This window comes from Ciconia boyciana, chromosome 32 (genome assembly GCF_034638445.1).
Source record: "Ciconia boyciana chromosome 32, ASM3463844v1, whole genome shotgun sequence".
NCBI classification, from domain to species: domain Eukaryota; kingdom Metazoa; phylum Chordata; class Aves; order Ciconiiformes; family Ciconiidae; genus Ciconia; species Ciconia boyciana.
In genome coordinates, this window is record NC_132965.1 from 515,820 (window position 1) to 542,629 (window position 26,810).

The following is a 26,810-nucleotide window of genomic DNA, read 5'->3' on the forward strand; positions in this document are numbered from 1 at the left end:
GCCCCCCCAACCCTTCCCATCAGCCCCCTCAACGCTCTGAACCCCCCACCCCCTTGAACCGCCATCCCCCCAACACCCACAGCCCCTCATGAACTCCCCGACCCCCCAGACCCCCCCGAACCCCTCCACCCCCCAAACCTCCCCCGCCCCCCGGACTCCCCCACCCCCGAACCCCCCAAACCCTTCCCATCAGCCCCCTCAACCCCCTGAACCCCCACCCCCTGAACCCCCATCCCCCCACCCCCAGCCCCTCATGAACTCCCCCCCCCACTCCCCTTGACCCCCCCCGACCCCCCAGCACCCCCTGACCCCCCAATAAACCCCCCCGCCCCCCCCCACTTCAGCCTCTTTGCCCCATGGGGGACCCCAGGAATCCGGGGGGGGGGGGGGGAGGGGCTGAATGGCAGCGGGATGGGGGGCTCTTTGGTGGGGTGCACCCCACTTTGCAGCCAGCACCCCCAATTTATACCCTCCCCCCGCACCCCCTTTGCCCCCTTTGCCCCCCTTTTTGCACTCCCTCTTTTGCCCCCCATTCCCATCCAGCCCCCAAATATGTACAATTCCCCCCAAAATTGGGGTGCCCCCCGGGGGAGATAAAAGGCACCAGCACCCCCTCCCTTTGCCCCCCAAATACACCCCCTTTGCCCCCCATTCCATCCACCCCCCAAAAAATATACAACGCCCCCCAGCCCCTCAATGGCCCCCCCAAAATCAGGGTGCCCCCAGTGAGTAAAGACACCAGCACCCCCCTTTGCCCCCGAAAATACACCCCCCTTTGCCCCCCATTCCCATCCACCCCCAAAATGTACAATCCCCCCCAAATTGCCCCCCTAAATTGGGGTGCCCGCCCCGGGTGGGAGTAAAGGCACCAGCACCCCCCAAATACAATTTCCCCCTTTGCCCCCCATTCCCATCCACCCCCAAAATGTACAATCCCCCAAAATTGCCCCCCCAGATTGGGGTGCCCGCCCCGGGTGGGAGTAAAAAGGCACCAGCACCCCCTCCTTCCCCCCAAATACAATTCTCCTCCTCTTTCCCCCCAATTCCCATCCACCCCCTAAAAAAATATACCACGACCCCCCAGCCTCTCAATGGCCCCCCAACACTCAATGGCCCCCCACAAAATCGGGGTGCCCCCCCGCGGGTAAAAGGCACCGCTGGGATTCGAACCCAGGATCTCCTGTTTACTAGACAGGCGCTTTAACCAACTAAGCCACGGCGCCGCCTGCCCCGGCTGCGCGCCCTGCCCGGCATGCCTGCCCCGGCGGCTGCGCGCATGCGCGGCCCGGGGTGCGGGAGGGGAGCTGTGGGGTGGGGATAAAGGGGTGCAAAGGGGGGTGCAAAGGGGGTGCAAGGTGGGGGAGGGGTGTGATGGGGGGCAGTGGGGGTGGAAAGAGGGGTGCAAGAAGGGAGGTGGAAAAAGGGGTGGAAAAAGGAGGGGTGCGAAGAGGGGGTGCGAAGTGGGGAGGGGTAGGAAGGGGGTGTAAGGGGGATGGGGGTGCAAAAGGGGGTGAAAGGGGTGCAAGGGGGTGCAAGGGGGTGCAAGGGGAGGGGGTAGTGGGGTGCAATGGGGGTGAAAAGGGGGTGGAAAAGGAGGGTGCAAAGGGGGTAGGAAGGGGGTGTAAGGGGGGATGGGGTGCAATGGGGTGAAAGGGGGGCAAAAGGGGGTGCAAAAGGGGTGCAAAGGGGAGGGGGTAGGAAGGGGGTGTAAGGGGGATGGGATGGGGGTGCAATGGGGGGGTGCAACGGGGGGTGCAAAAGCGGGGGGGGGGTGTGTGTGCATGTGCAACGCCCGGAGGGGGTGTGCGTGCAACGGGGCCACGCATGCGGGCACGCGCAATGCAAGGGCGTGCGTGTGCGTGTGCAATGTGTGCGCTGCAGCGCGCACCACGCGCGCGTGTCCCGCCCGGCCGCGAGTGGGCGCGGCCCCCGGCGGGTCTCGAACTCGGGTCCTCCCGAGCCTCCCTCTCCGCGGTCGGAGGCGCTGCCGCGGCGCCACGGGGCCGCCGGAGGGGCCGGGAGGGGGGGAGCCCACGCTCCCCGCCGCCCCTCCTCTTTGCAGAGGGGGTGTTGCACGGGGGGGGTGCGTGGGGTGTTGCACGGCGTGGGGTGTTGCACAGGGGGTGTTGCACGGCGTGGGGTGTTGCAGAGGGGGTGTTGCACGCCGTGGGGTGTTGCAGAGGGGGTGTTGCACGGCGTGGGGTGTTGCACACGGGGTGTTGCACACCGTGGGGCGTTGCAGAGGGGGTGTTGCACGGCGTGGGGTGTTGCACACGGGGTGTTGCACAGCGTGGGGTGTTGCAGAGGGGGTGTTGCACGGCGTGGGGTGTTGCAGAGGGGGTGTTGCACGCCGTGGAGTGTTGCAGAGGGGGCGTTGCACGGCGTGGGGTGTTGCACAGGGGGTGTTGCACGGCATGGGGTGTTGCAGAGGGGGTGTTGCACGGCGTGGGGAGTTGCACTGGGGCTGTTGCACGGCGTGGGGCGTTGCAGAGGGGGTGTTGCACGGCGTGGGGCGTTGCAGAGGGGGTGTTGCACGGCGTGGGCTGTTGCAGAGGGGGTGTTGCACGGCGTGGGGTCTCTCCCAGGGAGTGTTGCACGGCGTGGGGAGTTGCACACGGGGTGTTGCACGGCGTGGGGTGTCACCCAGGGAGTGTTGCACAGCGTGGGGTGTTGCAGAGGGGGTGTTGCACGCCGTGGGGAGTTGCACAGAGTGTGCGTGGGGGTGTTGCACGCCGTGGGGTGTTGCAGAGGGGGCGTTGCACGGCGTGGGCTGTTGCACGCTGAGGGGGTGCTTTCCGCGGGGGGGGGAAACACCTCCAGGGCCACCCTGGGGCTACAGCAGGTCCCCTAGCAACGGTTGCCCTAGCAACAGAGGTGGGGATGCCGCCTCCCTAGCAACGGCTGCCCTAGCAACAGGGATGCTGGGTTCCCTAGCAACGATTGCTGTAGCAACGTGGGGGGGGATGCTGGGACCCTAGCAACGGCTGCCATAGCAACGGGGGGGATGCTGGGTCCCTAGCAACGGTTGCAACAGGGCTGCTGGGACCCTAGCAACCGCTGCCATAGCAACAGGGATGCTGGGTCCCTAGTAACGGCTGCCATAGCAACAGGGAGGGGGATGCTGCCCCCGGCTCCCCCCCCTTCCCCTCCCCCCCTCCCCCCCAGGACGCCACGCGAGTCCACGGAGCCGCCCCGCCCCCACCCGGTGGGGGGGTCCCGGTGACCCGCGCGTGACAAAGCGTCTGACGCCAGCCTGCCCCTCCCCCCGCCCCTCCCCCTCCCCGGGGCTGAGGGGGCTCCAAGAAGCCCCCCAGGGCCCCGCCCCTCCCCAGGGGCAGATTTGGGGGAGGGGCGTCACTGGACCCCTCCCCTCCCCCGTGACGTATCAGGGACCCAGGCGTCCGGGGGCTGCCGCGCCACCCCTCCCCCTCCAGGGACCCGGGAGGGGGGAGGGGGCGGGAGCGGGATGGGGGGGGACAGGGTCACCCCCAAGGACGGGGGAGGGGAGGAGAGGGGGCAGGGTGTCCGCTCCTGCCGCTGCAGTAGGAGACCCCCCCTCACGTGATCCCGAGGTGACGTCACCGCCTCCCCTCCCCCCCCCCGCACCTCTCGGGGTGGGGGGAGGGGGGGGCGCCGCTGCCGCAGGGTGAATCATCCACGGGAGGCGGGGGGGAGGGAGGCCCGCATGGCCCCCCAGCCCCTATAGACCCCCCCCCAGCCCCTATAAAGACCCCCAAGGCCCTATGGACCCCACCAACCCCTATAGAGCCCCCAGCCCCTATGGAACTCCCTCCCGCCCCTAGGGAGCCCCCCACCCTATAGACCCCCCGCAGCCCCTATAGACCCTCCCCCAGCCCCCTATAGAGCTCCCCCCAAGCTCCCTATGGACCCCTCTAGCCTCTATACACACTCGCAGCCCCTATAGAGCCCCTCCAGCCTCTATGGGAGGGAGCACCAGCCCCTATAGAGCCCCCTTAGCACCTATGGAGCCCCCCCAAAGCTCCCTATGCACCCCCTCCAGCCTCTATACACGCCCTGACCAGCCCTTCCAGAGCCCCCTCCAGCCTCTATCTGAAGGATCATCAGCCCCCTATAGACCCCCTTATGGCCCCTATGGAGGGCTCCCTCCCCCCTCAGCCCCTATACAGCCCATCCCTGGCTCCCGTGGGCACTCCATCAAGTTCCTACAGAGCCCCGGCCTTAGCCCCTATGCATCCCCTCAGACCCTCTGGAGACCCACCCCCAGGTCCTATACAGCCACCCCCAGCTTGCATGGAGCCCCCAACCCCTATGGACTGTCCAGCCCTATACAGCTTCCCCCACCTTCATTTAACTCCCCCAAGGCCCTATAGGATGCCCCATACATCCCCCTCATTCGCTAGACAGCCCCTGCATCCCTATATCCCCCATACAGCTCCTGCACAGCCTCCCAGCCCCTATACATCCCTCTTGCGCCTATACCCCCCACACAGCTGCCTTGCCCCATACATCCCCTACACAGCCTTGCCTTCTCCTATATGTCCTATACAGCTCTTTTTCCCTATGGACCCTCACACTCACCCTTGACCCAGCCTCATACATGTCCATACAGCCACCTTGTCCCTATAGACAGGCTCCCCCGGCATCCTTGCCCCTATACATCCCCCACACATCCTCCTTGGCCCTATACATTCTCCACACCCCTTTCTTGCCCCTATACAGCCCCCCATACAGACACCTGGATCTCTATAGACACCCCTGCAGCCTCCTTCGCTCCCCATACACCCCCCATACACTGCCTCCCAGACCCTATACATCTCATACAGGCTTTCCTGGACCTATGCATCCCACACGCTCCTCCATGTCCCTATACATCCCCCACAGAGCTTCCTTGCTTACACATCCCCACACGCCCCCTCCCTTTTTCTTCCTTTATACACCCCCCACAGCCTCCCAGCCCCTATACATCCCACACATACTCTCCTTGCACCTATACAACCCTCTACTGCACCCTCATCCTCTCCCCACGTCCTTCACACCCATCCATTGCTCCCTATGGGACCCGCACACCATCTCCTGCCGCTATACATCCCCCCCCCACCCTCATTCTTCGCCGTCACACATCACCCTCCTGTCTCCCCATACGTCCCCCAGTCAGAGCTTCCTTGGCCTTTACAGCCCCGCGCCCTATTAAATCATCACTCGCGCCCTCCTTCTCCCTGTGCATCCCACGTCATCCTCCCCAGCCCCTGTCATCCCCCCACGCACTGTCCTTCCCGCCCCATGCACCCCCATATCATTGTCTATGCACTGACATCCCCAACCCCTCCTCCTTGACTAATACATAATCTTTACCCCTTACGGTTTCCCTATCAATTTGCATCGTTGTCCCAGCTCCCTACACACCCCAACCCCCTCCTTCTCCCCATACACCCCCAACCCCCTTCTGCATATCACCCCACCCCTTCCCAGCCCCTTTACACTGCAAAAAAAAAAGCGCACCTATATATCGCCCCCCCACACCTTCCCATTTTGCCCCTATACACGGTCCTCGTCAACCCCCCTCCTTCTCCCTATATCTTTTTACGCGTTGCGATTTTCCAAATCTGCCCCTATATCACCCCAACCCGCTCCTTCTCCCTATCAGTATCACCCCCATCCCCTTCCCATTTTGCGCGCTGCGGTTCAGTACACGTCCCCAACCCCCTCCTTGGCGTCCCTCATATGATCATTTTGGCCCCCCACCCCTTCCCAGCCCCTGATTTTATCACCCCCAATCTTTACCCCTCCTTCGTGCGCGCTATATATCTCGTTTGTCTTTCTTTGTTACGATGTCTGTCTATACACCACCAACCCCCCTCCTTCTCCCTATGGCACGGTACCCCAACCCCCCTTTCCCTATATATCGCACCCTTCCCAGCGTCACCCCATTTACCCCCCTCCTTGTCATATATCACCCCCCACCCCTTCCCAGCCCGCGTATACATTTCCCAACCCCTCCTCTTCTGTTCCACACCTTCCCAGCCCCTCAATACACCCTAACCCCCTCGCGTTGATTTCCCATGCGTCTGATACACTCCCCATTTACCCCCTCCTTCTCCCTATTTTCACCCCCACCTCGTTGTCTGCTCCTATACGCACCCCCTCCTTCTCCCTATATATCACCCCCTTACCCTTCCCAGCCCCATACACTCCCCAACCCCCTCCTTTATCGTTTCACCCCCCACCCTTCCCAGCCCTAGTACATCCCCAACGCCCCTCCTTCCCTATATATCCCCCCACACCTTCCCTGTAGCCCCTTTGATACACCACCAACCCCTCCTTTCCTCCTATACCCCAGCCCTATACTGACCCCCCACCCTGTTCCCAGCCCCTATACACCCCCAACCCTGCTTCCTTCTATCACACCCCCATACATGCCCCTCCATACATCCCCCCCCCCGTGGGTTGACACGTCGAGACGGCAGCCGGCAATTAATGACTCATCCCCGCCCTCCCCCCGCTGCCCCCCCAGCGGATGTGAGGAGACAGGCTCTATAAGTGTCTCTCCCCGACACCTACACACTTGCACACCCACACTTGCACACTCACCCCCCCCCCCCCACCTGCATTGGTGGGTCACCTCCTCCTGCAGTGCTGGCCAGGGGGTGCGCACCTATAGAGAGACGTATAGGGAGGGGGAGAGAGAGACATATAGCCACGCGCCCGCACGTATAGGTGCGTTAGATACACGTACAGGGACCTATACACAGGTATCGAGACGCTTACACGTGGATATATGCACATGTGCACACGTGCATATGCGGAGACACACGTATAGATGCTGGTACACACGTATATACACGTATATATGCAGATACACGTGTATATATGCAGATACACGTGTATATACGCAGATACACCTATATATACGCAGATACACCTATATATGTGCACATACACACGTGTATATGCAGATATGTATGTACATGTGCAGATACACGCGTATATATGCACATATACACGTGTATATGCAGATACACACGTATATATGCACATACAGGTGTGTGTATGCAGATACACACGTATATATGCACATACAGATGTATATACACGTGTATATGCAGATCCACATGTATATATGCAGATCCACACGTATATATGCAGATCCACATGTATATATGCAGATGGACACATATATATGCAGATACACACATATATATACAGATGCACACGTATATATGCAGATACACGCGTATATACCCGTGTATATGCAGATGCACACGTATATACGCACATACACACGTATATATGCAGATGGACACATCTATATGCACATACACACGTATATACCCGTGTATAGGCAGATATGCACACACACCCATATAGAAGCACATATACAGACGTATATATGCACAGACACAGGTATAGGTGTGTATACACACGTGTGTATGCACACACGCACACGTAATATATACGCGTGTAGACACGTATATATGTCCCCTATAGATACATACATATATAGAGATGTTGTGGGGGTGTCCGTGTCCTTGCGGGGGCGTGTCGCTGCGTGGGAGAGTGTATAGGGGTGTGTAGGGGTGTGCATAGGGGTGTGTGTAGGGGTACGGGGGGTGTGGTGGTGGGGGTGTGTGTGTATGGGGTGTGTATAGGGGTGTCTGGGGGTGTAGGAGGGTGTGTAGGTGTGTAGGGGTGTGTGTAGGGGTGTGTAGGGTTATGGGGGATGTGGGGGTGGTGGGGTGTGTGTGTGTGTAGGGGATGTGTATAGGGGGTGTGTAGGGGTACGGGGGTGTGGTGGTGGGGTGTGTGTGTAGGGGTGTGTATAGGGGTAGGGTGGGTGTCTGGGGGTGTAGGGGTATAGGGGGTGTATAGAGGGTGTGGGGGTGGTGGTGGGGCGTGTGTAGGGGATGTGTATAGGGGCGTGTGTAGGTATACGGGGGTGTAGGGGGTTGTGGGGGTGTGTGTGTGTGTAAGGGGTGTGTATAGGGGTATGGGGGTGTATAGGGGTATGGGGGTTGGGTATAGAGGTATGGGGGTGTCTGGGGGTTTAGGGATGTGTGTATGGGGGTGTGTGTAGGGGTGTGTATAGGGGCATGGGAGGTGTGTGTAGGGGTGTGGGGGTGTATATAGGGGTAGGGGGTGTAGGGGTTATGTGTATGTAGGGAGTGGGAGGGGCTCTAGGGGTGTGTATGGGGGGTATGTATAGGGGTATGAAGGGTGTGTAGGGGTGTGGTGGTGGGGGTGTGTGTGTAGGGGTGTGTATAGGGGTCTGGGGGGGTCTGGGTGTGTGTAGGGGTGTGTATAGGGGTCCGGGGGGTGGGTCTGTATAGGGAGGGGGTCTGGGTGTGTGTGTAGGGGTGTGTATAGGGGTCTGCAGGGTGTGTGGGGGTCTGTGTGTGTAGGGGCTGGGGGTGTGTGTGTGACCGTGTGTGCACACGCGCGTGCCCCCTCCCCTCCCCACCCCTCCATTCATTCCCCCCTCCCCGCCCCATTCATCCCCCGCGTTCATTCATTCCGCGGCCGCTCCCACAGCCGGGCGCTCTGCGCATGCGCCCTGCGCACCACTCCCCCCTCCCCATCCCCGCTCCCCGGCCTCTTTTTCCCGGGCCCGGCCGGATTTTATGAATGGGCCATTGACGTCAATGGAGACCCCCCACGTGGGTCCCCCCGCGTGTATAAAGGGGGCGGTGCCGGCGCTGTCCAGGGTGCTGAAGGGCGAGACGCCGGCCAGGGCCGCCGCTACCGGGACACCCCCCCTTTTTTCTCTCACCGGGACCCCCCTTTCTTCGGGACACCCCCACCCCCACCCCACCGAGAACCGACCCCCCCACCCCCACCCCCACCGGAACCCAACCGCCGACCCCAGCCTGGAAGAGGGGGTGAAGGGAGACACCTCGCAACCGTAGAGACCCCCCCGGAGCCGGTAAATACCCCCCCTCCCCCCCCTCCCCCGCTTTAGAGGGTATTGGGGGGGGAGGGGCGGCTGGAGGGTCCCCCCCACGCACAAATGGGTTTTGGGTGGGTGGGGGGGTGAAAAGGGGCGCGGGTGGGGTGGGTGTTTGAGGATGCAGTGGGGGGGGGGGCAGCGGCAAAGGGGGAGTGTGCATGTGCTGTGCACGCGTGGGTGTGTTCCTTGGGGGGCGGGTGTGTGTGTCTGTGTGGGGGTGTTCCCTGGGGTGTGCGTGGGTGTTCCCTGGGGGGGCGGGGGGCTGTGTGCGTGTCTACATGCGTGGGTGTGGTCCCTGGGGGTGTGCGTGTGTGTGTGTATGCGTGGGTGTTCCCTGTGTGTGTGTACACGCGTGGGTGTGTTCCCTGGGGGTGTATGTGTGTGTGCGTGTTCCCTGGCGTGTGCACACGCGTGTGCGTGTTCCCTGGCGTGTGCGTGTCACCCTGGTGGGCGTGCACACGCGTGTGCCTGTGTGTTCCCTGGGGTGTACATGTGCGCGTGTGCGTGTGCGTGTGTTCCCTTGTGTGTGTGTGTGCGCACGCGTGTCGGGGGGTGTGCACACGCGTGTGCGTGTGTCACCCCAGTGGGTGTGCACCCCCGCAACCCCCCCTCCTCCCCCCCCGCCGTGAGCGTGTGCGTGTTGCTCATCGCCGCGTGTTCACACGCGTGTGCGGGTGTGGCAGCCGCGAGTGTGAGCTCTGTGTGTGTCACCGCCCACGAGTGCGTCACGCGTGGCCCCCCCCCCCCCGCTCCGTGTATGTGTGTGTACGTGCCTTGCACACGCACACCCCTCCCATTGCTGCATCAACCGGTACCCGGGGGCTTGGGGGGCTCCCCTGGGGGGGGGGACACACGACATGGGAGGGACATGGGGGGCTCTGGGGGACATGAGGGGGGACATGGGGATGGGGGGTCATAGCATGGGGGTGAGCCCCGAAACAGGGGGCAGCCCCCCAAACCAATTCACGTGTGTCCCGTCCCCATCACTACATCAACTGGAACCGGGGGTTTGGGGGGTCGCTGGGGGGGACACACGGGTGGGGGCTGGGGGACATGGGGAGGGTCATAGCATGGGGATGATCCCCAAAACTGGGGGCAGCCCCCCAACCCAATTCCCATGTGTGTCCCCCCCATCACTGCATCAACCAGGAGCTGGGGGCTTGGGGGGGTCCTTGGGGGACATGGGGGGGACGACAGTGGGGACATGGAGGGGGACATGGGGGTCCTGGGGAGACACTGGGGACATGGGGGGGACACGGCTTTGGGAGGGCTCTGGGGGGCATGGGGGGAATGCGGTGGGGGGTCCCTGGGGGCTTAGGGAGGTCTCTGGGGGGCACGGGGGGACATGGGGATGGTGGTTTGGGGGGACATGGGAATGTCGGGGGGCGATCCCCAAAGTTGGGGTCAGCCCCCCAACCCCAATTCCTATGTGCCCCCCCCAACCAGGCACCATGCCGGCCCCGCCGCGGCCCCTCCGCAGCGCCGCGCTCCTCCTCTCCATCAGCCTCTTGGTCCAAAGCCCCCCCCCACCTCCCCCGTCCCCCCTCGAACCCCACCGAGGGGGGGGGACGGGACCGGGAGGTCCCAGCCCTTTCCCCCCCCGCCCCCCGCCGCCGAACCCCATCTTGGTTTGACCAAACGTTCGGCGGCGTCGGGAAACCATAACGAAGTGTTGAAAGATCTGGAAGAACTCGGGCGGCTTCGAGCCGAAGCCAAGAGGGATCGGCAACGGGATCGGGAACGGGAACGGGATCGGGGTTGGCCAAGTTCAAGGCAACTTCGGCAACAGCAAAGCTTGGAGCATCGCTTGTTGGAACGCCGCTACGAAGAACTGGCCGAGAGCCGCCGCCAAGCCGAAGCGGCTCGGAAAGCGGCCGCCGAAGAAGAACGTTTGGCCGATTTGGCATCCGATCTCCTCCTCCGGTATCTTCTTCGCGGACCCGGCGCTGCCGTAGCCGAGGATAAGAGATCGGAAGAGGCCGAACCGGACGATGAGTCGCCAGAGGGTGAGGGGATCCCGTCGGACGGCGACGACGGCTTGGACGTCAACGGGGGGTTTGAAGGCGACGGGGGCTTGGAGGACAACGGGGGCTTGAAGGGCAACGGCGGCTTCGACGGCAACGACGGCTTCGACGGCAACGGAGGCTTGGAAGACAACGAGATCCTACCGAGGGGCAACGAGATCCTACCGAGGGGCAACGAGATCTTACCGAGGGGCAACGAGATCTTACCGAGGGGCAACGAGATCCCATTGGGAGGCAGCGAGATTCCGGAAGGGTCCAACGAGATCCCACCGCAGGATCCGGCCGAGGTCGATGACCTGGATCCCGGCACCATCGACCAACTGATCGAGCTCTCCAGCAAACTGCACCTCCCGGCCGACGACGTGGTGGACATCATCCACGACGTCGAGCAGAAGCGCAAGAAGGAAGCGGCCGTGGGGGCCCCCCCAAAACTCATCCGCCCCCCCCGCCCCCCCCGCCCCCGAATCCGACCCTTTCCCATCTCCAATCATCTCTCGGCCCGGACTTTCCTCCCGCCCCCGCGACGTCCTCCCCCGCCGCTGCAGGACCGGGAGCTGCAGAATTACCTGGAGAGGGTTTTGGGGGGACCCCCCCGGGGGTACCCGTGATGGGGGGACCCCCCCCCCATCTGTGTCGTCGTCCCCCGTCCCCCCCCCCCCATCCCGCCTGCTCAGATGTCCCCCTCATCCTGGGTCGCACCCATTGCCCTGTGGCCACCAGTTTGGTCCTCCCAGTCCTCCCAGTTACCCCTCCCAGTCCCAATTGCAGAGCCCCCCAGTCTCCTGCGTCCCCCCTTCAGCCCCAGAGCCCCCAGTCCCAGCCCCAGTCCCCCTTGGCCAGTCCCAAGTCCCCAGTTCCTTCCCAGTTCCCCCAGTCCCAGCTCCAGTCTCCCAGTTCCCCCCTCCAGCCCCAGAGCCCCCCAGTTCCCACTCCAGCCCCCCAGTCCCTCCAGTGCCAGCTCCAGCCCCCCCTCCAGCCCCAGAGCCCCCCAGCTCCCACTCCAGCCCCCGTCCCTCCCAGTTCCCCAGTTCCCACTCCAGCCCCCCTCCAGCCCCAGAGCCCCCCAGCTCCCACTCCAGCCCCCCGTCCCTCCCAGTTCCCCCAGTTCCCACTCCAGCCCCCCGTTCCAGCTCCAGCCCCCCTCCAGCCCCAGAGCCCCCCAGCTCCCACTCCAGCCCCCATCCCTCCCAGTTCCCCAGTCCCAGCTCCAGCCCCCCAGTCCCTCCCAGTTCCCCCAGTCCCATCTCCCACCCCAGAGCCCCCCAATAGCTCCCAGTGCCTCCCAGTCCCCCATACCCCCCGCCGCTGCCATGTCCCCCCTCGGGGGGGTGTGTAAATAACCCCCCAATCACTAATTTTGCTAACGAATAAAAGCCGCTATTTTAGTACGAGTTACTCTCATTATTGGGGGGCCCCTCCTGAACCCCCCCATTAGGGTCCAGTGCCCCCCCCCAGGGGCAAACTGCCCCCCCCCAAGGGGCTATATCCCCCCCCCGGGGGTAAATTACCCCTCCCTCCAGGGGTAAACTGCCCCTAAGGGGGTAAAATGCCCCCCCCCGAGGGGTGAATGCCCCCCCCAAGGGTAAAATGCCCCCAAGGGAGGAATAGCCCCCCAGGGACAAAATTCCCCCCAAAGGGTGAATAGCCCCCCAAGGGATCAATTGCCCCCCAAGGGATCAAATTCCCCCCCCCCAGGGGACAAATGCCCCCAAGGAATAAAATAACCCCCAAGGGATAAAATACCCCCCAAAGATAAAATGCCCCCCCAAAGGGGTGAATACCCCCCCAAGGGGGTGAATAGCCCCCCCCAAGCGACAAACTGCCCCCCAGGGGTCAAAATGCCCCCAGGGGATAGAATGCCCCCCAAAGGGGTGAATAGCCCCCAGGGATCAAATGCCCCCCCAAGGGATAAAATACCCCCCAAAGGGTGAACTGCCCCCCAGGGGATAAAATACCCCCAAGGGGTGAATAGCCCCCAAAGGATAAAATGCCCCCCAAGGGATCAAATGCCCCCCCCGGGTGTAAATTGCCCCCCCCCCAAACACGAAGCACAGGGTGAGTCTCCGCAGGCTTTATTCCAAAGGGTGGGGGTGGTCCCATGATGGGGGGCACTGAAAAGGGGGCACCCCAAAGGAGTGACCCTGTGCCCGTGCCCCCCCAGCACCCCAAAAGGGGGCTGAAGGGCTGTGCCCAGGGCGGGGAGGGGGGGCACCCACTTGTAAACCCCCCAAAACACAGGGTACAGGGATGTCCCCACCGTGATGAAAGGGGGTGCCCCAAAATAGGGACACCCCCCGAGCCCCCTATATATATATATATTTACAGTTTGGGGGGCTTGCGGTGTGTCCCCCCCCCTCGGCGGCGTCTCCAGGGTGCGATTGGTCCCGTGTGGCTGGGGGGGGGGTGGGGTGAGGGGGGGGAGCGACCCCCCCTTAATTTGGGGTGTCCCCCCCCCCCAAAAAAAAATATGGGGGGCTATGCCAGCCCCATCTCCTCCAGCACGCTGCGGGGTGACTCGTCCTCCTGGGGGGGGCAAAGATGGGTGAAGGTTGGGGGGGGCACAAGGGTAAGACCCCCCCCCCCCAAAAACAACCCCCACACAGAGGGGGTGCCTGGATGTGGGGTTTGGGGTGACGCTGCCCACCCATGGGTGGGGGGCTGATTGGGGGGGCACAAGGGAGAGACCCCCCGAAATATACGTGGGGGTCCCTAAATATGGGGTTTGGGGTGACACCACCCATGGGTGGGGGGTCACAAAGGGAGACCCCGGGTATGTTTTGGGGGTCCCCGAAATATGGGGTTTGGGGTGATGCTGACACCCATGGGTGGGGGGGGGTCACAAAGGGAGACCCCCCAAACATACATGGGGGGGTCCCTAAATATGGGGATTGGGGTGATACCACCCACCCATGGGTGGGGGGGTCACAAAGGGAGACCCCCAAAATATACATGGGGGTCCCTAAATATGGGGATTGGGGTGATGCTGACACCCATGGGTGGGGGTCACAAAGGGAGACCCCTCAAAAACGTACATGGGGGGGTCCCCTAAATATGGGCATTGGGGTGACACCACCCATGGGTGGGGGTCACAAAGGGAGACCCCCAAAATATACGTGGGGGTCCCTAAATATGGGGTTTGGGGTGATGCTGACACCCATGGGTGGGGGTCACAAGGGAGACCCCCCAAACATACATGGGGGGGTCCCTAAATATGGGGATTGGGGTGATACCACCCACCCACGGGTGAGGGAGGGGGTCACAAAGGGGAGACCCCCCAAAATATACGTGGGGGGGTCCCCTAAATATGGGCATTGGGGTGACACCACCCATGGGTGGGGGGGTCACAAAGGGGAGACCCCCCAAAATATACGTGGGGGGGTCCCCTAAATATGGGCATTGGGGTGACACCACCCATGGGTGGGGGGGTCACAAAGGGGAGACCCCCTCAAAAACGTACATGGGGGGTCCCCTAAATATGGGCATTGGGGTGACACCACCCATGGGTGGGGGGGTCACAAAGGGAGACCCCAAAATATACGTGGGGGGTCCCTAAATATGGGGTTTGGGGTGATGCTGACACCCATGGGTGGGGGGGTCACAAAGGGGAGACCCCCCCCCAACATACATGGGGGGTCCCTAAATATGGGGACTGGGGTGATACCACCCACCCATGGGTGAGGGAGGGGGTCACAAAGGGGAGACCCCCCAAAATATACATGGGGGGTCCCTAAATATGGGGATTGGGGTGATGCTGACACCCATGGGTGGGGGTCACAAAGGGGAGACCCCCCCCCCCAAACATACATGGGGGGGTCCCTAAATATGGGGATTGGGGTGACACCACCCATGGGTGGGGGGGTCACAAAGGGGAGACCCCCCAAAATATACGTGGGGGGGTCCCCTAAATATGGGGATTGGGGTGATGCTGACACCCATGGGTGGGGGTCCCAAAACATACATGGGGGTCCCCTAAATATGGGGTTTGGGGTGACACCACCCACCCATGGGTGGGGGTGGCCACAAAGGTGACCCCCCCCCCAAAAAAAAAAGTCACAGTGGGGTCTCCTACGCATGGGGATTGGGGTGACACCGCCCACCCATGGGTGGGGGGGCTCCCTCCCACTGGTGGGGGGGGGGTTGCTTGGGTGTCACCCATGAGTGGGGACACATCGGTGGCCCACGTGCTTTTTGGGGGGGGACACGGGGGGGACATGACACACGATGTCACTGCAGAGCCGGTGACTCATTTCCCTGCACCAGCCAGCGCCCGCAGCGCGCCCCCCACGACCTGCCGCAGCACGAAGTGGGGGGCAGGGGGTCTGGGAGCTTTTTGGGGGGCTGCGGCATCGTTTGGGGGGCTACGGCATCGTTGGGGGGCAGAGGGTTTGGGGGCTGCAGCACAGTTTGGGGGGCTACGGCATTTTGGGGGGCAGAGGGTTTGGGGGCTGCGGCACAGTTTGGGGGCTACGGCATTTTTGGGGGCAGAGGGTTTGGGGGCTGCGGCACAGTTTGGGGGCTGCAGCACCTTTGGGGGCAGAGGGTTTGGGGGCTGCGGCATCTTTGGGGGGTGGAGGGTTTGGGGGGCTGCGGCATCTTTGGGGGCTACGGTATCTTTGGGGGGCAGAGGGTTTGGGGGCTGCGGCACAGTTTGGGGGGCTACGGCATTTTTGGGGGCAGAGGGTTTGGGGGGCTGGGGCATCTTTGGGGGGTGGAGGGTTTGGGGGCTGCGGCACAGTTTGGGGGCTGCAGCATCTTTGGGGGCAGAGGGTTTGGGGGGCTACGGTATCTTTGGGGGCAGAGGGTTTGGGGGCTGTGGCACAGTGGGGGGCTATGGCATTTTGGGGGCTACGGCACAGTTTGGGGGTGGAGGGTTTGGGGGGCTGCGGCATCTTTGGGGGCTACGGCACAGTTTGGGGAGGCTACGGCATCTTGGGGGGGCAGAGGGTTTGGGGGGCTGCGGCATCTTTGGGGGGGGGAGGGTTTGGGGGGCTGCGGCACAGTCTGGGGGGGCGGAGGGTCTTTAGGAGGGATAAAGGGTCCCGGGGGGGGAGGACACATTGGGGGGCGGGGGGGGGGCCTGGGAGGTTTAGGGGAGTTGGGGGTGTCAGAGCTTCATTGAGGGGGTCTATAGGGGAGTTTGGGGGTACCAGGCTCCTATAGGGGTTTAGGGAACACAGGGGACTTTAAGGGGTGCCAGGACCCTATGGGGGGGGGTCTGTGGGGGTATGAGGGGTCCACAGGGGGTTTGGGTGCCAGGACCCAACGGGGGGTTCTATAGGGGTATTAGGGATCTATAGGGGACTTTAAGGGGTGCCAGGACCCTATGGGGGGGGTCTGTGGGGGTATGAGGGGTCCACAGGGGGTTTGGGGGTGCCAGGACCTAAACGGGGGGGGTATTAGGGATCTATAGGGGACTTTAAGGGGTACCAGGACCCTATGGGGGTCTATAGGGGTATTAGGGGTCTATAGGGGACTTTAAGGGGTACCAGGACCCTATGGGGGGTCTGTGGGGGTATGAAGGGTCCACAGGGGGTTTGGGGGTGCCAGGACCTAAACGGGGGGGTATTAGGGATCTATAGGGGACTTTAAGGGGTACCAGGACCCTATGGGGGTCTATAGGGGTATTAGGGGTCTATAGGGGACTTTAAGGGGTACCAGGACCCTATGGGCGGGGTCTATAGGGGAGTGTGGGGGCACCATGACCCTTATGGGGAGTCTATAGGGGCATTAGGGGTCTATGGGGAAGCTGGGGGATACCAAGACCCTATGTGGGGGTCTATAGGGGACTTTGGGGGTACCAGGACCCCATGGGGTGTCTATAGGGGTATTAGGGGTCCATAGGGGAGTCTGGGAGGTGTTTGGTCCCACCGGGCATATTAAGGGTCCATAGGGCAGTGTGGGGGGGTACCAGGACCCTACGGGGGGGGTCTCTAGGTCTCTTAGGGGTCCATAGGGGACTTTGGAGGGTACCAGGACCCCGTGGGGGGCGTCTATAGGGGTATTAGGAGTCTATAGGAGTACTAGGGGTCCATAGGGGATTCTGGGGGGCACCGAGGCCCTAGGGGAGGGGGTCGGGGGGGCGTCCCTCACCTCCTGCAGCAGATCCGCCTGCTCGATGGCCTTCAGGACGCTCTTCTTGGAGGTGTCCTGGATCTCCCCCCCCATGACGAACTCGTCCAGGATGAAGTAGGCCTTCTCGAAGTTGAAGATGATGTCGAGCTCGCAGACCTGGGGACACACGATCATCGGGGGGGGGGGGACACCCGGGGGACCCCGATTTCCCCCCACGGCCTCCCCCCCCCCGCCGCGTTGGTGGCTTAAGCCTGATTATCCTCGTTAGCGGCGGTGCTAAGCGGCTCCCGGAGGGATTAAGGCGGTGGAGTTAACGGGATCGGGTGGATTAAGGTGCCCTGGGGTGGCCCCGTGCCCACGGCGTGGAGGTTGGGGGGGGGTGGGGGAGGCCCATGACCATGGTAAGGACCTGGTGGTGGCGTTGGGGTGGCCCCATGACCATGGTATGGCGCTGGGTGGGACCTTGAGGTGGCCCCGTGACCATGGTGTGGACCTGGGGAGGACCTTGAGGTGGCCCCATGACCATGGTGTGGACCTGGGGGGGACCTTGAGGTGACCCCGTGACCATGGTGTGGACCTGGGGGGGACCTTGAGGTGGCCCCATGACCATGGTGTGGACCTGGGGGGGACCTTGAGGTGGCCCCGGGGGGGACCTTGAGGTGGCCCCATGACCATGGTGTGGACCTGGGGGGGACCTTGGGGTGGCCCCATGACCATGGTATGGACCTGGGGGGGGACCTTGAGGTGGCCCCATGACCATGGTATGGACTTAGGGGCAACCTTGGGGTGGCCCCATGACCATGGTGTGGACCTGGGGGGGACCTTGAGGAGTCCCCATGACCATGGTAAGGACCTGGTGGTGGCCTTGGGGAGTCCCCATGACCATGGTTTGGACCTGGGGGGGACCTTGGGGTGGCCCCATGACCATGGTGTGGACCTGGGGGGGACCTTGGGGTGGCCCCATGACCATGGTGTGGATCTGAGGGGGCCCCATGCCTGCTGCATGGCCCTGGGGTGGCCCCAGCACCCACAGCATTGCCCCAAGGTGGCTTTGGGGTGACCTCAGGATGGCCAAGCACCCACAGCATGACCCTGGGGTGGTCCTGGTGGCCCTGGGGTGGTCCAAGCACCCATAGCATTGCCCCAAGGTGGCTTTAGGGTGACCTCCAGATGGCCAAGCACCCACAGCATGACCCTGGGGTGGTCCTGGTGGCCCAAGCACCCATAGCATTGCCCCAAGGTGGCTTTGGGGTCACCTCAGGATGGCCAAGCACCCACAGCATGACCCTGGGGTGGTCCTGGTGGCCCTGGGGTGGCCCAAGCACCCATAGCATTGCCCCAAGGTGGCTTTAGGGTGACCTCCAGATGGCCAAGCACCCACAGCATGACCCTGGGGTGGCCCTGGTGGCCCCAGCACCCACAGCATTGCCCCAAGGTGGCTTTAGGGTGACCTCCAGATGGCCAAGCACCCACAGCATGGCCCTGGGGTGGTCCTGGTGGCCCAAGCACCCATAGCGTTGCCCCAAGGTGGCTTTGGGGTGACCTCCAGATGGCCAAGCACCCACAGCATGGCCCTGGGGTGGCCCCAGCACCCATAGCATTGCCCCAAGGTGGCTTTAGGGTGACCTCCAGATGGCCAAGCACCCACAGCATGGCCCTGGGGTGGCCCCAGCACCCATAGCATTGCCCCAAGGTGGCTTTGGGGTCACCTCAGGATGGCCAAGCACCCACAGCATGGCCCTGGGGTGGCCCCAGCACCCATAGCATTGCCCCAAGGTGGCTTTAGGGTGACCTCCAGATGGCCAAGCACCCACAGCATGACCCTGGGGTGGCCCCAGCACCCATAGCATTGCCCCAAGGTGGCTTTGGGGTCACCTCAGGATGGCCAAGCACCCACAGCATGACCCTGGGGTGGCCCTGGTGGCCCCAGCACCCACAGCATTGCCCCAAGGTGGCTTTGGGGTGACCTCCAGATGGCCAAGCACCCACAGCATGGCCCTGGGGTGGCCCCAGCACCCATAGCATTGCCCCAAGGTGGCTTTAGGGTGACCTCCAGATGGCCAAGCACCCACAGCATGGCCCTGGGGTGGCCCCAGCACCCATAGCATTGCCCCAAGGTGGCTTTGGGGTCACCTCAGGATGGCCAAGCACCCACAGCATGACCCTGGGGTGGTCCTGGTGGCCTTGGGGTGGCCCAAGCACCCATAGCATTGCCCCAAGGTGGCTTTAGGGTGACCTCCAGATGGCCAAGCACCCACAGCATGGCCCTGGGGTGGCCCCAGCACCCATAGCATTGCCCCAAGGTGGCTTTGGGGTGACCTCCAGATGGCCAAGCACCCACAGCATGACCCTGGGGTGGCCCTGGTGGCCCCAGCACCCACAGCATTGCCCCAAGGTGGCTTTGGGGTCACCTCCAGATGGCCAAGCACCCACAGCATGACCCTGGGGTGGCCCCAGCACCCATAGCATTGCCCCAAGGTGGCTTTGGGGTCACCTCAGGATGGCCAAGCACCCACAGCATGACCCTGGGGTGGCCCTGGTGGCCCCAGCACCCACAGCATTGCCCCAAGGTGGCTTTGGGGTGACCTCAGGATGGCCAAGCACCCACAGCATGACCCTGGGGTGGCCCCAGCACCCATAGCATTGCCCCAAGGTGGCTTTAGGGTGACCTCCAGATGGCCAAGCACCCACAGCATGGCCCTGGGGTGGCCCCAGCACCCATAGCATTGCCCCAAGGTGGCTTTGGGGTGACCTCAGGATGGCCAAGCACCCACAGCATGACCCTGGGGTGGCCCCAGCACCCATAGCATTGCCCTAAGGTGGCTTTAGGGTGACCTCCAGATGGCCAAGCACCCACAGCATGGCCCTGGGGTGGCCCCAGCACCCATAGCATTGCCCCAAGGTGGCTTTGGGGTCACCTCAGGATGGCCAAGCACCCACAGCATGACCCTGGGGTGGCCCTGGTGGCCCCAGCACCCACAGCATTGCCCCAAGGTGGCTTTGGGGTGACCTCAGGATGGCCAAGCACCCACAGCATGGCCCTGGGGTGGCCCCAGCACCCATAGCATTGCCCCAAGGTGGCTTTGGGGTGACCTCAGGATGGCCAAGCACCCACAGCATGACCCTGGGGTGGTCCTGGTGGCCCTGGGGTGGCCCAAGCACCCACAGCATTGCCCCAAGGTGGCTTTGGGGTCACCTCAGGATGGCCAAGCACCCACAGCATGACCCTGGGGTGGCCCTGGTGGCCCCAGCACCCACAGCATTGCCCCAAGGTGGCTTTGGGGTGACCTCCAGATGGCCAAGCACCCACAGCATGACCCTGGGGTGGCCCCAGCACCCATAGCATTGCCCCAAGGTGGCTTTGGGGTGACCTCCAGATGGCCAAGCACCCACAGCATGACCCTGGGGTGGCCCTGGTGGCCCCAGCACCCACAGCATTGCCCCAAGGTGGCTTTGGGGTGACCTCCAGATGGCCAAGCACCCACAGCATGACCCTGGGGTGGCCCCAGCACCCATAGCATTGCCCCAAGGTGGCTTTAGGGTGACCTCCAGATGGCCAAGCACCCACAGCATGGCCCTGGGGTGGCCCCAGCACCCATAGCATTGCCCCAAGGTGGCTTTGGGGTGACCTCAGGATGGCCAAGCACCCACAGCATGACCCTGGGGTGGCCCTGGTGGCCCCAGCACCCACAGCATTGCCCCAAGGTGGCTTTGGGGTGACCTCAGGATGGCCAAGCACCCACAGCATGACCCTGGGGTGGTCCTGGTGGCCCAAGCACCCATAGCATTGCCCCAAGGTGGCTTTGGGGTGACCTCAGGATGGCCAAGCACCCACAGCATGACCCTGGGGTGGCCCTGGTGGCCCCAGCACCCACAGCATTGCCCCAAGGTGGCTTTGGGGTGACCTCAGGATGGCCAAGCACCCACAGCATGACCCTGGGGTGGTCCTGGTGGCCCAAGCACCCATAGCATTGCCCCAAGGTGGCTTTGGGGTGACCTCAGGATGGCCAAGCACCCACAGCATGACCCTGGGGTGGCCCTGGTGGCCCCAGCACCCACAGCATTGCCCCAAGGTGGCTTTAGTGTGACCTCCAGATGGCCAAGCACCCACAGCATGGCCCTGGGGTGGCCCCAGCACCCACAGCATTGCCCCAAGGTGGCTTTAGGGTGACCTCCAGATGGCCAAGCACCCACAGCATGGCCCTGGGGTGGCCCCAGCACCCATAGCATTGCCCCAAGGTGGCTTTGGGGTGACCTCAGGATGGCCAAGCACCCACAGCATGGCCCTGGGGTGGCCCCAGCACCCATAGCATTGCCCCAAGGTGGCTTTAGGGTGACCTCCAGATGGCCAAGCACCCACAGCATGGCCCTGGGGTGGCCCCAGCACCCATAGCATTGCCCCAAGGTGGCTTTGGGGTCACCTCAGGATGGCCAAGCACCCACAGCATGACCCTGGGGTGGCCCTGGTGGCCCCAGCACCCACAGCATTGCCCCAAGGTGGCTTTGGGGTGACCTCAGGATGGCCAACCACCCACAGCATGGCCCTGGGGTGGCCCCAGCACCCATAGCATTGCCCCAAGGTGGCTTTGGGGTGACCTCAGGATGGCCAAGCACCCACAGCATGACCCTGGGGTGGCCCTGGTGGCCCCAGCACCCACAGCATTGCCCCAAGGTGGCTTTGGGGTGACCTCAGGATGGCCAAGCACCCACAGCATGGCCCTGGGGTGGCCCCAGCACCCATAGCATTGCCCCAAGGTGGCTTTGGGGTCACCTCAGGATGGCCAAGCACCCACAGCATGACCCTGGGGTGGCCCCAGCACCCATAGCATTGCCCCAAGGTGGCTTTGGGGTGACCTCAGGATGGCCAAGCACCCACAGCATGACCCTGGGGTGGCCCTGGTGGCCCCAGCACCCACAGCATTGCCCCAAGGTGGCTTTGGGGTGACCTCAGGATGGCCAAGCACCCACAGCATGGCCCTGGGGTGGCCCCAGCACCCATAGCATTGCCCCAAGGTGGCTTTGGGGTCACCTCAGGATGGCCAAGCACCCACAGCATGACCCTGGGGTGGCCCCAGCACCCACAGCATTGCCCCAAGGTGGCTTTGGGGTGACCTCAGGATGGCCAAGCCCCCACAGCATGACCCTGGGGTGGCCCTGGCGTAGCCCAACACCCCATTACCACCCCCGGGGTGTCCCCAGGCTGTCCCCAACCCCCTCGGTGACCACTCACGCTGCCAAAATACTTGTCGAGCAGCTCGACGTAGCGGTGGATCAGCTCCAGCGTGATGAGCTCGTTGTCCTGCCCTTCAATGGCGCAGCAGAAGTAGAGGCTGGCGTACCTGGGGCGGGACGGGGCGGGGGGGGGGGGGGACGACACAACAAGGACACAATGGCGCCGGGGGGGGACCCACGCACCCCCAAAACCCCCCGGGGAAGGGGGACGCATCCCTAGAAACCCCCAAACGTGGCGCGGTGCGGCCGTACCCACAAGGTACGGTCGTGCCTGGTGGGGTGGCCTTGGGGATGGGTTTATTTTTATTTTTTTTTTGGGGGGGGGGGGTGTTATGGGGGGGGGGTTGTCACCTCTTGTAGACGACCTTGAGGTCCCTCCACTCGAGGAAGCTGCACATTTTGGGTTTGCGGGCCAGCACCACCTGCATCAGCTCCCTCACCATCTTCTTCTTGTCCTTGTCGGCGGTGGCCAGGTACCACTTCTGCAGGCGCAGTTTGCCTTGGCGGCTGAAGAGCAGCATGAACCGCATCTGGGGACAGGGAGAGGGGTCAGCGGGGGGTGGGGGGGACACGGCGTGGGGCTGGGGGACAGGATGGGGCCCGGGCAGAGGGGGACATGGGGAAGGTCGGTGTGGGGCATAGGGGGTGATGGGGGGGGGGGGGGGAGAGGGAATGGGGGGATGTGGGGGGTGACTGTGGGGAGGGGGACAGGGCATGGGGGGACATGGGGGGTGACGATGGGGAGGGGTGACCATGGGGAGGGGACAGGGCATGGGGGGGACATGGGGGTGACGATGGGGAGGGGGACAGGGTGGGGGGACATGGGGGGTGACCGTGGGGAGGGGGACAGGGCAGGGGGACATGGGGGGGGTGACAGGGCATGGGGGGACATGGGGGTGACCGTGGGGAGGGGACAGGACAGGGGGGACATGGGGGTGACTGTGGGGAAGGGGACAGGGCATGGGGGGGGACATGGGGGGTGACGATGGGGAGGGGACAGGGCAGGGGGACATGGGGGTGACTGTGGGGAGGGGGACAGGGCAGGGGTCAGGAGGGGGACAGGGCGGGGGGACATGGGGCAGGATGGGGACAAGGAAGGAGGGACGTGGCGGGGGGTCAGTGTGGGGTTGGGGGGTCAGGAGGGGACAGGGAATGGGGGACATGGGGGTGACTGTGGGGAGGGGACAGGGCAGGGGGGACATGGGGGTGACTGTGGGGAGGGGGACAGGGCAGGGGGGACATGGGGGGTGACAATGGGGAGGGGACAGGGCATGGGGGGACATGGGGGGTGACTGTGGGGAGGGGGACAGGGCAGGGGGGACATGGGGGGTGACTGTGGGGAGGGGGACAGGGTGGGGGTCAGGAGGGGACAGGGCGGGGGGGACATGGGGCAGGATGGGGACAAGGAAGGAGGGGACGTGGCGGGGGGGTCAGTGTGGGGTTGGGGGGTCAGGAGGGGACAGGGAATGGGGGACATGGGGGTGACTGTGGGGAGGGGACAGGGCAGGGGGGACATGGGGGTGACTGTGGGGAGGGGGACAGGGCGGGGGGGACATGGGGGTGACTGTGGGGAGGGGGACAGGGTGGGGGGACATGGGGGTGACTGTGGGGAGGGGGACAGGGCATGGGGGGGACATGGGGGGTGACAATGGGGAGGGGTGACCATGGGGAGGGGACAGGGCATGGGGGGGGACATGGGGGGTGACGATGGGGAGGGGACAGGGCAGGGGGGACATGGGGGTGACTGTGGGGAGGGGACAGGGCGGGGGTCAGGAGGGGGACAGGGCAGGGGGGGACATGGGGGTGACTGTGGGGAGGGGGACAGGGCAGGGGGGACATGGGGGGTGACGATGGGGAGGGGGACAGGGCAGGGGGGACATGGGGGGTGACTGTGGGGAGGGGACAGGGCATGGGCGGGGACATGGGGGGTGACCGTGGGGAGGGGACAGGGCAGGGGGGACATGGGGGGGTGACAATGGGGAGGGGTGACCGTGGGGAGGGGGACAGGACGGGGGGGACATGGGGGTGACTGTGGGGAAGGGGATAGGGCAGGGGGGACATGGGGGGTGACGATGGGGAGGGGACAGGGCATGGGGGGACATGGGGGGTGACTGTGGGGAGGGGGACAGGGCGGGGGTCAGGAGGGGGACAGGGCGGGGGGGACATGGGGCAGGATGGGGACAAGGAAGGAGGGACGTGGCGGGGGGTCAGTGTGGGGTTGGGGGTCAGGAGGGGACAGGGAATGGGGGGACGAGGAGGGGGTGACTGTGGGGAGGGGACAGGGCAGGGGGGACATGGGGGGTGATGATGGGGAGGGGACAGGGCAGGGGGGACATGGGGGTGACTGTGGGGAGGGGACAGGGCATGGGGGGACATGGGGGTGACTGTGGGGAGGGGACAGGGCAGAGGGGGACATGGGGGGTGACCGTGGGGAGGGGACAGGGCATGGGGGACGTGGGGGGGGGGGTCAGTGCGAGGTTTGGGGACAGCATGGGGGACATGGGGCAGGACAGGGACAGGGCAGGAGGGGACGGGGGGGTCACTGTGGGGTTGGGGATGGGGTGGGGGGTCAGGATGGGACAGGACATGGGGGACGTGGTGGGGGGTCAGTGTGAGGCTTGGGGACAAGGCACAGGGGGACATGGGGCGGGTCACTACGAGGCTGGGGACAGGGGGACACGGGGGGTCACTGTGGGGCGGACACGGGGGTCGCCGTGGGGTTGGGGACAGGTCACGGGGGACGTGGGAACCGATCACGGGGGCGGGGGGAGAGTGTCAGCGTGGGGACACGAGGCCAGGGCAGGGTCAGAGGTCAAAGGTCAGACCCAGCTGGGGACACCACCCCCCCGGATCCGACACCCCCCTCACGTGACCCCCCAGTGCACGTGACCCCCTCCCCATCTCCCCCCTTCCCGCTCCTCCTTCCCCCCGTGTCCCGGCGCCCCCCCCCCCGCCTCCCCGGGGCCCCGGGCCGGGCTCAGCGCTCACCATAGCGCCGGGTCCCGGTGCCGGGGCCGGGGCCGAGGCCGGGGCCGGGTGCGGGGCCGGTCCCGGGGCCGGTGGGGTCGGACTCGGCCGCTCTCCGCCTCCCGGCAGCGCCGTGCCGGGCCCGGCCTCACTACGCATGCGCCGCCGCTTCCGGGAGGGGCGGGGCCTGTCGCTAGGGCAACGGGGTGGGGCTTCCCGGGAAGGGGCGGGGCTGTTGCCGTGGCAACGAGGGAGGGAGGCAGCGGGGCGGGACTCCCTGGCAACGGTTGCTGGGGGGGTGTTTCCATGGCAACAGGGGGCTTTATGGCGGGAGGGGCTTTCATGGTAACGGGGGTGGGGAGGCCTGGGGTTGTCTCCATGGCGACCGGGGGGTGTGTGTGTGTCCTATCGCCATGGCAACAGGCTGGCTCCAGGGGGACTCCCATCCCCATGGCAACGGGACAACCGATGGGGTGAGGGGGGCCCGTTTCCATGGCGATGGTGGTGGTGATGGTGGGTTTCCATGGCGACAGCGGGGGGGGCATCCCAGGGTCTGTCACCATGGTGGCAGGAGGTGGAGGGGGCAGATTTGGGGGTGACAGGGGCAGTTTGGTGTCCCTGGGGGCAGATTTGGGGGTGACAGGGGCAGTTTGGGGTCTTTGGAGGCAGATTTGGGGGTGACAGGGGCAGTTTGGTGTCCCTGGGGGCAGTTTTGGGGGTGACAGGGGCAGTTTGGTGTCCCTGGGGGCAGATTTGGGGGTGACAGGGGCAGTTTGAGGTCCCCTCACCCCAGCTCAGCCCACACTGTTACTAAAATCTCTTTATTTTGTCTCAAGCCCAAGGCCTTGAACCCCCGAACACCCAAACCCCACCCCAACAGTGGGGCCACCCCATCGGGACGTGGTGGTTGACCCCAACACCGTGACGGGCTGTTGACCCCAACACCATGACGTGATGGTTGACCCCAACACCAGGATGTGGAGGTTGACCCTAACACCGAGATGTAGTGGTTGACCCCAACGCCGAGATGTGATGGTTGACCCCAACACCATGACGTGGAGGTTGACCCCAACACTGAGATGTGATGGTTGACATCAACACTGGGATGTGAGGGTTGACCCCAACACCAGGACGTGGTCGTTCACCCCAATACCAGGACATGGTGGTTGACATCAACACCGGGATGTGATGGTGGACCCCAATAATGGGACATGGTGGTTGACCCCAACACTGAGATGTGGTGGTTGACCCCAACACCGAGATGTGGTAGTTGACCCCAATAATGGGACATGGTGGTTGACCCCAACACCGAGATGTGGTGGTTGACCCCAATAATGGGACATGGTGGTTGACCCCAACACCGAGATGTGGTGGTTGACCCCAACACCGAGATGTGGTGGTTGACCCCAATAATGGGACATGGTGGTTGACCCCAACACTGAGATGTGATGGTGGACCCCAACAATGGGACCTGGTGGTTGATGCCAACACGGGGATGTGATGGTTGACATCAGCACCAGGACGTGGTGGTTGACCCCAACAGCGGGACGTGACCCCAACACCATGATGGGGTGCTGATGCCAACACTGGGA

The 26,810-nt window shown here is 64.0% G+C and overlaps 2 protein-coding genes and 1 non-coding gene across 3 annotated transcripts; 1 reads left to right on the top strand and 2 right to left on the bottom strand.

Annotated features, from left to right (window-relative positions):
- Positions 1-1,149: 1,149 nt before the first annotated feature.
- TRNAT-AGU (transfer RNA threonine (anticodon AGU)) lies at positions 1,150-1,223 on the bottom strand. The gene has a single exon. It is a non-coding gene; the product is annotated as a tRNA-Thr (tRNA).
- A 9,360-nt stretch (positions 1,224-10,583) lies between these two features.
- On the top strand, positions 10,584-11,555 carry VGF (VGF nerve growth factor inducible; the record flags this gene model as incomplete). The annotated part of the gene is made up of 1 exon (XM_072848609.1): positions 10,584-11,555. A coding segment is annotated over one exon (972 nt), but the record flags the coding sequence as incomplete, so codon positions are not given.
- Positions 11,556-13,275: 1,720 nt separating this feature from the next.
- AP1S1 (adaptor related protein complex 1 subunit sigma 1) lies at positions 13,276-25,379 on the bottom strand. Its single transcript, XM_072848654.1, has 5 exons — positions 25,240-25,379; positions 22,603-22,781; positions 22,250-22,358; positions 17,038-17,175; positions 13,276-13,470 (listed from the first exon to the last, which is right to left on the bottom strand). The coding sequence occupies exons 1-5, from the start codon at positions 25,375-25,377 to the stop codon at positions 13,423-13,425; spliced, it is 612 nt and encodes a 203-aa protein (XP_072704755.1). The 5' UTR covers positions 25,378-25,379; the 3' UTR covers positions 13,276-13,422.
- Positions 25,380-26,810: the final 1,431 nt, after the last annotated feature.